The sequence below is a fragment of the Balearica regulorum genome, chromosome 3 (genome assembly GCF_011004875.1).
Source record: "Balearica regulorum gibbericeps isolate bBalReg1 chromosome 3, bBalReg1.pri, whole genome shotgun sequence".
Taxonomy (NCBI): Eukaryota; Metazoa; Chordata; class Aves; order Gruiformes; family Gruidae; genus Balearica; species Balearica regulorum.
This window is the reverse complement of record NC_046186.1, coordinates 119,184,202-119,200,609: the sequence shown is the minus strand read 5'-3', so window position 1 is coordinate 119,200,609 and position 16,408 is coordinate 119,184,202. Positions and strand designations below refer to the sequence as shown.

The 16,408-nt window shown below is 38.0% G+C and overlaps 1 protein-coding gene across 1 annotated transcript in view; it reads right to left on the bottom strand.

The window, feature by feature from the left end:
• Positions 1-3,670: 3,670 nt before the first annotated feature.
• TASP1 (taspase 1) overlaps positions 3,671-16,408 on the bottom strand; it is an 89,301-nt gene continuing 76,563 nt past the window's right edge. Inside the window, 1 exon segment of the mRNA XM_075749762.1 lies at positions 3,671-5,155. Coding sequence (XP_075605877.1) covers positions 5,063-5,155 — 93 coding nt within the window. The 3' untranslated portion in view covers positions 3,671-5,062.

Here is a 16,408-nt window from a genome sequence, read left to right as displayed (position 1 = left end):
AGCTGACACCTCTGTACGGGGATAGAGAACACAGGAAGAGCAGGGTATTACCGTGCAAGGAACTGCAAACTTAGAGTTACTGAAGGAGCGTAGGACATGAGCTCTAAAGTAAGTGTATTGCATCACTGTCACACAGGAGACTTCTAAGGCAGCTGAGGGTATTGTGGTTAAGGCACAAAGCCATAGGAAAGCAGGTCTTGCTCTATCTGTTGCTCATGTGTTCACTAACATATTTCATTTGGTTCGTTAGGCAGACAGGAGTGGGTAACAAGACAGACATTTATTGTCTTTCAAATTGTGTTCAAATCACCATTATGTGATGCTAATGGTTTTTATGGGGATTTATTGCCCACATTATGTGGGAGATAAATGCCGTGTCACTATAGGATCTAAAACAATAACAGTCAGTGTACAAGTCCTCCTTACCTCTGTGTTATCTCGTAATGGAGTGAGTAATCAAGCAGAGGGCTATTAGAGCAGAACAGCCTCCTGTAAGCAGAACAAGCTTTCCTGTAAAAAATGAGCAAAATTAAAAGAGGTAAGTTTTATTAATCAGTAGTGCTGTCTTTAGATGTACTACAGGAGTCCTTTACCACAAGCTATCAGTGAGCTCAGCTTCCATATACAATCTCAACACAATTTCCTGCAAGTTGTAGATTCTCGGCATCTCTTGGCAGATCTGGACTCTGATATGAGGCAGTGGCACTTTCTCAACTCATGTGCAAGACATCTATAAAACCCTCAGATGACACTCCATGCTAAAAGCCATGGAAATTCTGTGTTTGTCCTCACTTTGCCATAAATCAAAATGAGTCTTTCACGTGAAAATCCTGGCCAGGTATAAAGTAAGTTTATACTCCTTTGTCTCTTCAAATATCCCTTGGACCATGAGCATTACTAGCACTGCGAAGGATATATAAATTCTTACGCAGGTTCCTTTGAAGTTCTCACAATTACTTCCTCTTATTCTTGTTCTTCTTTCCTTAAAAATAATTTTGTTTTCCCCCTACCCACTTTACACCGATTCCTGTTCTCCCCCATTACAGAAGTTCCTTTATATACACTGCTTTCTAAAAAGAGCCTTTATTTCCTCATCACCTGTCCTGGCTCCTTGTGAAATTAACTCTATCCTTGCCAGAACCAGGACACCTAGCCACATAATAAACTTTCCCTTCAACTCTCCAGTTCTCTTCTAAGCCTTCTCCTGCCAATCAAGCTGACCTGAAAACTAGATTCTTTCCTAAGTCATATTTTAACCTGAAAGGGGTCTCTCCACCGAATTAGAGGACGGGATTGCAGTCACCTAGAATTACATAGGTCCAAATACTGCTGAGAGTGGCAAACCCTTTGGGATTCAGGAGATGCTTTGAAACAGGGCTGCATATAGACTGCAGATGGCATCCAGTTATTTGCAAACCTAACACCATAGAAACTTTCCATATGATCTGACTTTGAACAAATTAATCCTGCTACCACTGAGTGACTAGAACTCTAAGTATATCTGATTGATTCAAAGTAAATTATCTGTGTAATGACCAGAAGAAACACAAATTATGGTGGAATTCCAAGTTTCCATTTTTAAAATGTGTAGATATATACTCTACAACTTCCCACCTAATTCTGCATCATTCTGCTCAAAACTGAGCTATAAAGACGTTCCAGTTGCACCATTACCACATGCCACTGTGAAATGTTTCACCTGTAATACCACAATAAACAATAGTTTTGGCGTCTTTTTCTAGATTCTGCTCTTAACGTACATTTTGGGTAACGACAGCAGTTACCACAGTCTTGCTAATACCCCTGGATTTATTACCAGCTTTGCTTCCCCTTAGGCTTCATTCTTCTTTCACAGCATCTTCTATACTGTCCTTTACAGACAAACAGTTGCAGTCTCCCTAAATCAGGCCCCCTCTTCCTCCTCAGTCAAATCGCTTCTATTTCACAGCGTTTGCACAGCTTGAATTCACCAGCAGAGAAGCATGCTCTGCGTACCTACAGCATACACAAAATGGAATTCAAATCACCTCTAAACTTTTTTTTGGTGTAGCAGGCCTCTCCTACGTGACTTGCTCAGCTGCAGCCCTCTGAAGTCAAGCCATTGCAGAGCCACGCTGTTTAAGGTACGGAAGCAAAGACTAAGGTACAGGAGCAAAGGAAGACGGAAGATGGGCTATATGTTAGTTTCAGTTTAGGCTATTACACACTTTTAGCAGTAAAATTTATTATGGCAGAAGACTGACTACTCTGGCACCAACCTGTCTGCTACAAAATACTCTGCAACACATAATTGTGTGTTTGAGTATAAAATCAATAGTATTCAAATTGTTTGTATTTATATGCATTTCATCTGGTTGCTCTTCCTTTATAATTTCAGCCAGCTATTGCTGTCAAATGTATAATTTCCTCCTGGACTGTATCTGCTTATGCCAGTGGCAACGGTTACTCATCGCGTACAAGACTTTACAGACCACGTCATTGCAAATTGTGTCCGTCCTCGCCGTTTTTTTTTTTTTTTTATAAGCCCCTTTTAAGTCCAAAAATAGAACTGGTAGCAGACTTAGACCCACAATTAAATTAGTGTAAGATCTTCCATTGGCTTAACTGGGAATAGAATGATAGGAAGTTCTGCTCCAGCCAGTCTTCACGATTACCGACACAGAAATTCGTATGTGCTAATACAGCTTTTCTCATGAGTACCTTAGGTAGGTCGTCAGCTCTGTCCCTGGTTTGTGCTCTGCATCTTGCTTGTGATTCTCAATAGAATCCTTTTTTTCCCTCTACCTAAACAGAAGGAAGAAAGTTCGGACGATGAAGAGGAACACTGCCCGAGTTCAAACAATGATTCCCAAGTAGCTTCCTGAAGAAGCCTGGCTTTTGGCAAAAAACATTTTGGAGTATTAGACACAAAAGCAAAGTAAAAGCAAAACATGTTATCTGCTGTTCAATTATGATTTTTATATATGTGTGTGTATACATACAAATAAAATTTTGAGATATAGTGTGGGGAAAAATTATATGCTGGAATCCAAATCTCCATAAAGAGATATTAAGCAAGTAAAGGGAAGAAACAATTTATCAATTTACACATTTTACAAGCCATTCTGCCATGCTTATTCCATGAAAGAGTGAATTTATGCCAAAAGTTTCTATGAAGTCAACACTGAAAAACACTTTTAGAATGACAGCAGGCTAACACTGTTACTTTCACTTCTCCAAAACCAGCGCTGTTTTCAAATGTGGGTACTTACAAACTCATACCGATGATCTTCAATTTTTCGCTCACTACATAGCGAAGCTCCCACACAATCACTTAGTGCTGCATGTTAGAGCAGTTTTAAGGGCTCTGACAACACAACAACTTTGCTGGAACGTTTCTGAAGCGTCGTAGTCCATACTGCCTCAGCTAGCATAAAGCAGTACAGTTCTTAATTTCATCAGACCATGAGTATACCAACTGAGGATCCAGTCTGATATCTCAGCACAAACTATTTCAAAGAGATGCAGTCCACTTTTTATTTCTGCAACCCAGAAAGCCTCTGTTTCTTATTATTTACAGAACTGTACAGAAATATATTCAACTATAGGACAACACTGGTGTCACAATTAAAAAAACACACAAAGATGACAGTATCTTAATGTACATTGTAACATAAGAGTGAAAATTAACTCAGGCTATTAAAAAAATTTATTAAGATTTTTATCCATGAAAGATTGGTACTACAATCAATGTAACCATTTAATCAGTCAAGTATGTCTGTTATAGGCAGGCACAACATTACAAAACAGGCAAGTACAATGCCCGCTTAAGCGAATACAGTCCGAATATCTATTCATCCACTATTTCTGAAAACAAAATTATCAAATATCCACCAGGGAAAAAGATGAACTATTTTAGTTTCTCTTTGGCATACTTATCAGGACAATGAATTAATTACAAAAGTCTTCTATTGCTGCCAGTGCTGTGAAGAAAAAAGTACTGAAGATTGTATGTCAGAACTCATTTTTAGGACTCAGGTGATCTGGCTAACATATTAGAACTGGTGACAAACGACAGTTCAGCTGCCAATGCTTCACAAGGCAGACAAGGATTACACTGTTTTAGAATGCAGTTTTGTTGAAGGTATAAAAAGAATTACAGTAAATTTATGCACGGTAATACATATTAAACACAGTTATATAAATAGCCATGCTGTGGCTGGACTTCAGGAAGTTGCTTTGTCAATACGAAAGCTAGCATCAGACCTCCCAACATCCATTTAATACACATTGCACTTCGCATCCAGTAATATGTTCAATTTCTGTACCTCTCAAAAATAGATTTAAAACAGAAGCGAAGAATAATATCGAATCTTTCCATAAACTTTGTTTTCTTATTTACATTGTAATATTCCATTATACATAAAGACTGCGTTACAATACATTATCTTCATATAGCTTTTTGTAATACATAGAGCTTGAAGCTATTAACATCTTAGTTTGGGAACAGAGATATGACTTATAAGACTATTTAAAAACAATTCTAGCCTTAATTTTGCTCTAGTTTGTTTCACTGAAACCATTCTTTGACAAAAAAATTCCTCCTTATTGGGGAGGAAAAAACCAACCCATGTTTAAACGACCACTGGATTTCCTTAAACCACTGAGAAACTTAGAAACCATAATAATTTTTGCATAAGTATATAGCCACTTCAAAGGCCTGTTACTTGTAAATTTAGAACATGAATGACAATTGTGACCATATCTTTAAAATTTTTTTTTTTTTTGAACTTTCAGTTATTTTTCAAACATAAAACAATGAAAACGCAATCATTAACCATACATAATCTTCACACAACTGGGAAGAGTTCCTATTTTGTTAGGGAAAAAATGAACATGCAGACACCCCCATTCACAGAGTGAGAACATAAACTACAGCAGCACTTGTCTCAAGTTATGGTGCACATGGTTGCAAGACAGGATATAAAACAAGAGTAGAATTTCCAACATCTGTTAAAACACAAAAAACTTATTGTACAAAAAGTCATTCACATTCTTTGCAATGAAGTGAGGAATCAGCTGTTCAGCTTTCTGGACTCTCCAGCCGGCAAACTCCTCCTTCTATCGCCACAGACTGTCCTGCCACGGCTCCAGGAGGAAGTCTTGAAATGTGAGTCTGTGGAAAAGTCAAGAGGGTATCATCGAGTGAGAAGAGAGGCAGAATTATGCAGGACACAAAGCAAGCTTGTACGTATTGAACAATTAAGCTGTTCCATCACTGAAGTCTGAAGACAAACTACAAAGCAACTTGAAAAGCTGCAAACAACTGGGATTCTTTTTTTATTTTGTTTGCGTTAATGTTTAACGCATGAAGAGAAGGACCGTGACAGATGTGTAGAAAAGGTAAACTGCATGACCCAGTGCACTGAGAGTAGAAGAAAGGAATATCCAGCGTGAAGGCAAAAGAAAAATTACTGTTGCATTCCATGGTTTATAAGTCTATTTCTTACAGAGATTCAAAAAAGTTTAGTACTGCATACAGAAACATACCTTACAGAAATCTCAGACAGAATAAACTATTTGAGAGAGATAAACTAACACTTCAGAGCATAAGGCAACTGTGATGATCAGGATGCAAAGAAGACATTTCTCTGCATAAAATACTTACTCGTTCACCTAAAGAAACCAAAGACTTCCTCCAAGATATTTGTTGCCAACTGTCAAATAAATGGATCCAACGAACAATTGTGTTTCTGTCAACAGGTGTCTTTTCCACGGAGAAGTTTTAAAAGCAGGCCTTTGAGATGGCTCTGTAATATTTCAGCCAGAAAGTAAAAGCCAGAAAGTGGGTGCATGTGTTTGTGTACACAAAGCTTCAGCTTATAACTCCATTGTAACTCAGTGACGCTAAACATCTGTTAAAAATCCTTTATATTCCAAGGTTCATTTTATTTCTGATGGGAAAAAGCATTCACTTATTAAAAGATACTTTGACTTGCTGTTAAAAGTAATGACTTTTTTTTTATTTCCCCCCTTTGCACACATTTTTATACTGTGAAAACTGCTTACGTTTTCATCCTCTCTGTTGATTCTGAGCTGCAGGAAGAGCCATTTACAGTTACCTCGATTGCTTTCACACAGGGCCAAGGGGCTAAAGCCGTGCTTAAACACAACAACAGGAGGAGTCAGAAGCATGTTTCTACAAACTTTACTAGTAGTTTTCTACTTTCAGAGCTTGAGGCAGAAAGCGGCACTAGCAGGGACTCAGCAGCTCAAGCTACGCTCCAGCCATCCCTCCCACTGAAGCAGGAGCGCTGGCCTCCATTCTCCTCATGAGTTAACACATTTCATCAAGTAATTCATTAATGCTCAGACAACATAACGCTTAATTATTAAATTAGGATCTAGAAATGATTCCTACTACGATATAAAGCTCACAATGTAAAAGTTGCTGGCATTTAGAAATTACAGAAATGACATATTTAAGTTTTTGGAAGTACGTTAGCCCATTTACAAGATTTTAAGTGCTGCAAAATGTATAACTTGCCATAAGGCAATGAGTTGTGACAAAAAGTATAGATGTAAAAGTTCAGTAATAGTAACTTGCACTAATTGGGCAGAAAGTGATTTGACACTGTAACCACAATTCATTGCATCGTAAGAGATTTTGTATCTGAGGCAGCTTCTTTTAAGTCCTTTCTTGATAAGGGTATCCTGGTGTCTGCTCTTAGGTGGTCTTGTTTTTAGTTAAATTACAGAATGAGATTTAATTTAAAACACTTAAAAGTTTTCATTTTACTGCTAAAACTTTGATCTCTGGCCTTCCTGCTTGATATATGAACATCTTCCTACTTTCAGAACAATTTTGGTTATGACCCTGATTTACCACTTCAACAAGAAGAAACTCCTTTCAAATCTGTTACAGTTTCCCTCAAAATGTAACTGACAATTTTTGGAGATGTTATTTCATAAGTTTAAATGGGTAAAAAAGAAAAAGGAAGAAAACCAAGTGGAAATAGGGTATTTTTTATTTTATGACTGACAGACCCAAGACATTTTTCCAGGTCTGTGAAAATTTCTAAATGAAAAGTGGGATAGGATGACAGCATAAAAGCAGCATTGTTGGACAGGTACAGTAGCAAATTTCCCCAGTGGAAGACTGCCACCAATTGTTTAGTGACATTCTACAATCAAAGCAAACCAGGGCTCCACTGTAAGGCAGGCATCATTTATAAGGGAGATCGCGATCAGTCAGAATAATTATTATAGCAATACAATAAAAAGCACAGAGGCCAAATAATGCTGCCAAGAGGCATAAGAGAGGAAGTTTGTTACTGAAACAGAAGAAATATTAGCACTATAATGATTATCATGAATCTTATAATAATTTTTTTCCATTATAACTACAACAGACCTGATTTGTGTAAATTAGTTTTCTGACCCAAGTTACAAACTAACCTTTGCGTAGGCTTGGTTTATCCCACAACCCAAAGTTAAATGCCTAACAGACCCTTACGTAATTGCAGGAGCAAAATTTGGGGCTTCATTGAATCCACATGAAATTTATCAATCTTGTTATTTTAAAGAGTTAGTTAAGCATAATATCCAGGTAAGTTTTTGAGCAAGGAAAGGAAAATATATAAAAGGTGATAAGCAGATCATCAATATCTATCAATACATTATCAAGTAGCTATGTTTAAATAGCTGTCAAAACCACATTTCCTATACAAAACCTCATTTCCTACAAAAGGAAAAACACATTTCCCATTTAAAAAAAAAAAAAAAACAAAAACCAAAAAACCCAAAACAGAAAACCCCAACAAACCACTATACACTAGCATCTGTACATTTCCATTTACAGAAACACTCAAACCACATATAACAAAACCTTTCTTAAAAAGCCTTTACTTGCATCCTGTTTATTTGCATATTTTGTATGATGGAGCAAATACAGATGCTGTTTTACACTGACTACTTTCATCAATGGCTGCCTTATGTAGAACAAAAATAAGACAGATCTAAGATGATAGTGCTTAAAATACGTTATCTAATAAGTAATATGAAAGGATAACATTGCCATGTCAAGACAACTTCAGATAAACTCCCAAGTGAATTCTTACAATTATCTCTCCCTTGTTCTTAGCCATAAGAACAAACTCTAGTAAATAAAAAGAAAGATCAAAGCAGATTTAATATTTTTAAATGCAACCACAGAACTTATTTGTACAGTTTGTTACATTTTTATATCCCAACATCATATTTTACATTAAGTCCAGATTGTACAGTGGATTAGGTTTAGATTTTAAAAACATAAAAATAAAAAGCAAACAAAAAAGAACGACACTGGAAAGCTTAATTGAATTCAATTAGTCCGTCAGCTTTACAAGTTGAATGAACCCACATCTGGGGGAAATTGTGCCTGGGAGCACAAAAACAGGAAAAGTTTTCCTGAATTAATCTTCCACTCAGCTTCACGGAAGCCCCTCTTTGATGAAACTGTATGCTAAGGAAAGGTAGATTAAGAACGGTGCGGCTATCCGTATCTTCTGCACCATAAACAGAGATTTTACTGTCCCTGAGAATATACTGATTTGATTTGCTTTCCTAGAGAAAAGTGAAGTTGGTGAGGGCCTAGTAGGAGCAGAGCTCCTCACAGGTAGGAAACCAGTTAGTCACCATAGATCTTTCCAGCTTAAAGGAGAAACCTGGTGGCCGCAGGAGGGAAAAATGCTAGATGCAGTACTTGATTTTGCTTCCCACCCCTCCACAAAGCACAAACAAGCTAACCAATCTTCAGACACTGATTCTTACTCTGTGGAGCCATCCCAACACAGCATTTCCTTATTTCCCTCCTAACCAAACCAACACCACAGAGCAACCAACTCCCCTGACTCCAGTGCTGCAGACACTGGCTGTGGAACACCCCCATCTCTCAGTCCCTTCTGACGCACACTGGAAAGTTTCCCACTACCCTCTAAGTCCAAAATTAATAGGTCTTTGCCCTGGAATAATTGTTAACTGCTACACAGACAATATATGGTTTCATCTTTTTGTCATGAACATTTCATTTATTTTTGAAGTTACGTATTTTTAGTATACCTTTTTATAAACAAAACCAAAAAAATTACAAGTTGTGCCAAGACTCACTCTACTTCACGTCTCATGGACAATGATTCTGAAACAACCTTGAGACCAACTAATACAAAAAAGAGGGGGGTTTTAAGTCTTTAAAGAGCTACTCTCCTCCTTTTATTCACATAAAAGTATTAGTTTGTCACAACAGCTTCATTTTTTTTCATTAAAAGCATAAATACAACATAAAATGAATATAAAATTTAAGCCAAAAGACAGACAGTGCTGCATGAGAAAACTGAAGTCAATCAAACGCTGCCAAGAGGACAGAGTACAACTACCAGATGGCAGCACATTCAGTTCTTAAGCAAATCTAGGGAGTCCTTCATGTGTTTAGCTTTCTTATTACATGCTCAGGATGTGCTTTAGACAGAATAATTTAAAAACAAACTTTTTCCATTCATTACACTATTGACATGAAATATAATGAAAGACCAAGGACATCATATACTTAATGAAATTGCTTTCTACAGCTTTACTCCTTAAAGAAAAGTACTACCAAACCCATACGTTCTTTACAAATTCAGAGCTTTCTAGCTGGGTACACACTTCCACCATGAATACCATCTGGCCACACATTCTCAGTTTATTTTCTAGGCAGCAATAGCCATCCTCTGCTGCTCTGTCTCCTGGGAAGCTCTCCTCCGACATGGTTTGAATGTACACCTGCCATATGACAGGAGAAGGCGCCCCGCAAAATACTGGCAACTGCGGCTATCAGAAAATCCCACGTGCAACACGTTTGGTGAAATCTTAAAAGAGGAAAAAAAAAAAAGAAAAAAAAGAAAAAAAAAGTAAAGAAACAGAAGAGCTCCAGAGCTATTATCCTTGTGGGCAAAAGATAGACAGATGTACTGATGGCATGCTTCTGGCTCTCAGGCACTGAAAAGACTTATTCTACATACAGGTTGCTTAGGAAGCTAACGGTTTTCCAAGATCAAATTCATTCTGTGGGTTAAGTATATTATTATTTATGTATCTAAAAACTTTAATATAATGCACTAGGAAAGAAAATCAAATTTTAAGAAAGTTGAAAACTAAAGCATTTTAATCTCACTACATCATACGTATATTTAGACAGTCTAAAGCCACGTACCAACCGATCATCTATTCAGCTCAGCAACCCAAGCTTTTGTAGAAGTATTCTAAAATACTGCCATATAACTTAAAATGTTGGTTTTGCCATTCTGAATGGCAGGTGCTAAGTCAGGTTATTGCATTTATATTTGCATACCTCGATACACAATCCCATCTTCTCTGCTTTGTTCTAAAATATGTCAGCCAAATATGAAGAGAGTTCCAGAACCACCCACTGGCTTTAATGCAAGAACTCAACCCAAAAAACTGAACTTATCTTCCCATCTCAGAGCCCTTAATTTCCATAAAGGTCTTCAAGCCAAATATTTGAACTGGTATCTTAGCACCAAAGGTTATTTCCAACAAATATAAATACCTTATTTTTATGAGAGAACTGGATGCTCTACTGTATGCACAGAGTTCTCTTCAAGTGAAATTTTCTCACTGATTCCCCAGTCTCCAGACAAGAGTGCAGATTAAAGAAAAAAAAAAGTACAAGTGACATATAGTTTTCCTGTCTCATGAAGTTAAAAGACTGTCTCTGTAGTCTGAAATGAATGAGTAAATTATTTGACTTAGTATTTTTGCTAACTAAACAGGCCCAGTAAATTTTTCCACTAATTTTCAAATTAGAATTAGGATCCTTCCAAGATGTATTTCTTCACCCAATGAGCACTGGATAACTGCCCTTCTCCTGACAAAGAGCTCTCACAGACTTTTTACTCAAAGTAAAACACAGAAGCCACATCAGAAAACCAACAACAATCACTACAATCAGTGTTTGTCATATGTATCACTTCAAACACAGAGGGAAGTAATTTTGCTAAATTTTACAGTGTTAGTAAAGGCGAGTCAATCTGATTGCAACACCTAACATCTCAACAGGCAGAGTGAATGGAAACCGTCTCCCTGGCCACTATGTTTTCTCACACTGGAAACAAAATTAACTGTCAAAGATGAAGTTTCTGTTTGCACACTGCAATCACAACATTTGGTGTAGACAACAGTTGTTGCTGATGGATGTTTTCAAACACAGCAATATGCAACACTCTCCACTACTGTTGCCCCATACCTTGCAAAGCAACTTGATTTTGGTTCATTAGAAAATGGAAAGAATGGCATATGTAGCTTTGCAATATTAAAACCTGCCATAACATAAAGCTTAGTAATTCACGTCATAAGAATTGAGTATCTGCCAAAGAGAGATTTAAACTGGCAACTGAATTGGATTACATTCAAAAATTACAACTAGGTTTTTAGAAATTTGTTGTCTAGGTCATCTAGGTGTTACAAAAACTAAGACCTATGAAGCTGAACTACAAGAATATCTCAAAAGTAAAGCAACAATTACAATAATTGCAAAAGTTAGCAACATTTATACACAGATCACATAGTAAATTTATACCTACTAAGAGCCATAGCGAGCTGACAAATTATTTCAAATACCTACACATAACACAGGATCAAAACTGCACACTGTCGGTACTGAGATTGGATCTTTGACTGGAAAGAAAGCACTCTGACTTCAAACACTACTGAAAACACAGTGAGGAAGTACCTATTTTCAAGCAAAAACATCACCCAACACCAACTACTCTCAATCACTAAGATAATATAAGAAAGTTGGGAGATTCAGGAAAAAAGTTCTGTGGCACATCCTGCCCACATATACTTTCTGCACACAGACTACCGTGGGGCCTCGAGTGACTTTGCCTGAGATAAAACGGCTCCTCCTTGATTATGCGCAGATACGCAACATGGAATCAAAGGCTGCCTACCCATAACCAGAACCTTCAAGAGATGCAGTTCGTACATGAATTCACATTGCAGGCATACGATGTGCTGCCATTTGAGACTGAAGAACTTCTTTTCCTTTGCAGCATTCTCCATTGGGTAAGCAGACAAGGAACAAGAAGATACGAAGACTACGTAACTAAGAGGAGTCAATTAACTTGTAATCTACCCACTATCCTCCTTTCACGTTCTCCATTTACATCTAAAAATCACATTATGAGTTAGTTCAAGGAGCTATTTCTCCCCCTCCCAAATTACACGGCACAAGGTCTCAAAGCCCTTCATGCAAACTGATGCTAAAACTGCTTTACCAAATGCTACACCAACCGTTAAGACCTCAAATATTTCCGCATTGCCTGCAACAGCAGGGACAGAACTCCAACAAGCAACACTGTAGTCATCAGAATACAGCTATTTTCCCCAATGGTGACAACACAATTGCTTAAGCTCTCAGAATGTAACCTAATCAGTTCAGGAAAACTGGAACTGATGAGCTGAAAGCTGCCAGAGTATCTTTCAAGAGGTCAGAGCTCCAGTAACAGGATGACCTTCTTAGCTGATGCTATGATCAGCTGTTGGATCTATTATGGATCCATTAAAAAACATCTGGAAGGTTAGGCTGAAGACTAGTGTCTCATAAAGAGAAGAAAGCTTGGGCAGGAAATCTGAAAGAGCTTACTGCTTATCAAAGATCTTGAATTCATATCAAGTAATTCATGTGTCAACATCACAATAACAAAAAGGAACAAACATAGCTCCTCAGTTCATGAAGATATTTAACCTCCCAGACCTTCAATCCAGAGTCTTAACCTTTGCTAATGCAGCAGTTACTGCTACAAAAGGAGCTGTGTAAGTGCAAAAGAAGTCCACAGAGTAATATTTTCTATCTATTCTCATGGCTGTGGCCAGAAACTTCCACAGCAGCCTAGAATATTTTAACAGCTTCACTAACAGCTTGAAATAAATTGAGTGTCAGCTTACGTGACAATTCTACCATCACATAGATGGCAATGCAGGAACGTGCTTCAGGAGGTCTCAGGAAGTCCATTCATCTTCCCAAAGAACAGGCCTAATGTTGAAAGAATCTGCCATGGTATTGCTTCAGAAAGCAAGTCTGGGGCTGGCAATTTCTAGAACAGAAGATAGCTGTCTCTTAAGCTCATTACAGCTGAGGGGCCCAGGCACCAGCCTGGATAAGTTGTAGCATTAGGTACTATAGGTTAATTCCAAGAAGCATACAAAAAAGTCAAAGTTTTTCAGACAAAAAGTTCATCCAGTATGTGACAAACGCTGGCACTGAGTCATTATGAAACTGCTCGTGTCAAGAGGGATGACAGGAAACAAAGCATACAGTTGCATCAGCAAGGATACGCTTTGATCAGCTGCTTGTGGCAGCAATGTAAGGGTTGAAAGGCACAGGAATCAGCGGGAAGTCAATGAGATTTCCCCTCTGCAAGTAGCGGAGATGACATTGCCAGTGCTATCAGTGGTGGAGGAACTGAAATACTTCCAGCACTGAGAGAAAGCTAAAGGCAAGTAATAGGGCACGCAACCAGAGATGACTGTGTCAGCAATAAGGTGTGAACTTAGTTCATCTGGCAAGCCTCCACAGTATTTTTAAAGTAACGTTCAACCAAACATTTTAAACCAACGTTCAACAGGAAACGGTGACTTTTCCAGGCAACTCATTTTCCAAAAAAAGACTGGACACCTTTCCAGAAAGTATGCTTTAAATCAAACAATTATTAGTCACAGCGCAAAATTGTTCCACAGCTCTTGCAGGCTCAGCCATTTTATACACTTAGGCTGGCAAGTCAGCATTCGGGGAGTCTAGGTTGGAGGTGCAGAACCCCCTCTTTTCTAAATCAGGAGGAAATAAACTCCAGTTGCAAGGAGACGTCTAAATCAGTACTTGGAGAGCTCACAGCGCTAACAGCCAGAAGCACCGGCAGGTCAGGACGTACAAACCACTTCCAGTCTCCGATCCCGCTTCCTGCCCCACGGTTCTTTTAAGGAGCTGCTGAATGTTAATTGGTTGAGTATGTTTCCACCTCTCGAGCATACCAGTATCTGCAGGTGAGTTGGTATCTCGCTTGTAAGTGTCTAAGTGTTTGCCTTGTAAGAAAGGCCTCCTGTATCTCCACATTCTTTGTCCAGGGTTCAGAACCACCATTTGCTAGGTCCTATTATGAAATGCATTAACCTCCAATGTACAAAGAATCACGCTAAGATTATAAAGCGGGATCCATTTTTCCCTTAGGATGGACCCCTTTAAATAATTATGCTTCTAATACCAGTCTAATTCATAACAGTGGACACTTAAAACCTCATCACTTTCTAAAAGTCTTGCTACAAAAATACGTTTTCATGTTCATTAAACTGAACCAGCCCAAATAAAACCTGAGTCCTATATTGATGAAAGAAATAAAAACTGAAGCTCTTTACCACCCTAGAAAAATGGGAAAGCAAGATGTTTCCCTACAAGATGCTGCCTGATCATTCTCCTATGGTACTCATAAACAAGTGATATTTTATACTTTTATGAATTCTTACACCATTATTCTTTCATGGCAAGCACTCAAAATTAATTGTAACAAAACAGTTACTCTATTAAAGAAAAGGGATTTTGGCTTTTTTTTTTTTTAACTTGCAATACATTGTGTTCTATTTCAAGCCCAGTTTTCCATCTATAACTTAGCCCTAGTTGTAGCAGAATAAAATTCCAGCTTTTATGACAGAAGGCTTTTTTTGATCAATAGAAGTCAGCAGCAAAAGCATTTGTGGTTTTTCTCTGGAAAGCATTTGTGGCCACAGACTCAAAGGAGGAAGAAAGGGAGGGGGATTAACTCTTCAATGAAGGTCAAAAACATAATTTAAAAGTGAACCAAGAAGAGCAGCTGTGTCTGTCAGCGCAATCAAGATTACCAGCTGGAGAATTTACCAGCAATATGAAAACAATGCACACCAGATGTTAAATGTTGCAACTGTGAGTAGGAAAACATCGCTGTGCATTGCTCTGTCATGCTAGTACTCATTACCAGACAAATTTTATATTTAGCATTTATTTATTAATTAGACAGACAGTACCAGGAAGAAACAATAATATTTTGAGCTTGCAGTGTAAGCCAGAGGCAGGTGTGACACTGTAATAATTTAACATTGGGCACTCTAATAATTTTATTATTTCACTGCGAACACAACATAATGACTTTTAAACTAACTAGCGAATACTAGAACATCTGCAGCTGAGCTTGCTTGAGCTTCACTCAGTTCAGTCTGAGCTTTTTGCTTGAGTTTGGCTTCTTTTCTAATAAATCTAAAATAAATATTAAGAAAACAAGTACAACCACACGCTATTCCATGGATAATCAACTGGAAAGAACTTTACATAAGCCATGAAAGCAAATACTTCAATGACACCTCTACAAGGACTTCCTTCACCAGCTGCTTTTTATCTTCCTCCTCCTTCTGGGGCATTCTTGTCTTTTTTTCTACACATTTTCCTCCTTGAGGATAAACTCATTTTTTCCCAATGCTTCAACCAGCATGTTCCACCATTCTTGCTGGTTCAAGTATCTGATGTCAATTCCTTCTTTTATACATTCTTTTATTAACTCGCTCACGTCCTCCTTTGTATGTGTCTCTCAAATGAAATACAGGGGGAAGAAAAAAAAGAAGAGAAGAGAAGAGAAGAGAAGAGAAGAGAAGAGAAGAGAAGAGAAGAGAAGAGAAGAGAAGAGAAGAGAAGAGAAGAGAAGAGAAGAGAAGAGAAGAGAAGAGATTTGGGATGTACTCCTCTCCCTCTCCATTGCTGATGACTAAACTTTCTTCCTCAGCAGATCCACAAGCAGCCATTTCTGGAGAGAGCAAACAAATCCAGGCCCTCAAATTCTTTCCTTTTCCAGACTCTAAAAATTCACCTTCCTTTAAATTCTACCATCAAAATGCTGGATGTCTTTCTTGCTATTATCTGCTGGTACAAACTTCCTGGCTGTCATCTCCTCCTCTAATACATGCAAATATTCCAGTAAACATCCCCACCTCCCCTGTTAGTTTAACCGTATCGGGGAGCCACTGCCTTATTCTTGCTCTTCCCCCCACTTTTGTCACTTCCTTTAACTAGTTCTGAATGGTCACTCTTAGTCTTGAACACCGATGGCTGTACATTTATAAATGTCTATAGAAATTATGGTTTTGCGTCTGTGTGCAGCTTCTCCTATGTTCACTCTCATCCTTCATACACCTCTCCTAAATGCTCTAGTTGCTACATCTCAAAACCTGCCTTTTTCTCCTTTCAATGCTGTATTCCTACAAGTAGGCGGCTCTCATCCTCTTGGTTAAAATCCCTACTATTTCATGTTAAGGATTTTTCCAGTTTCCACTGCTAAACTCAGTTTTAACGTGTTATTTTTCTCATTGCAGGAAA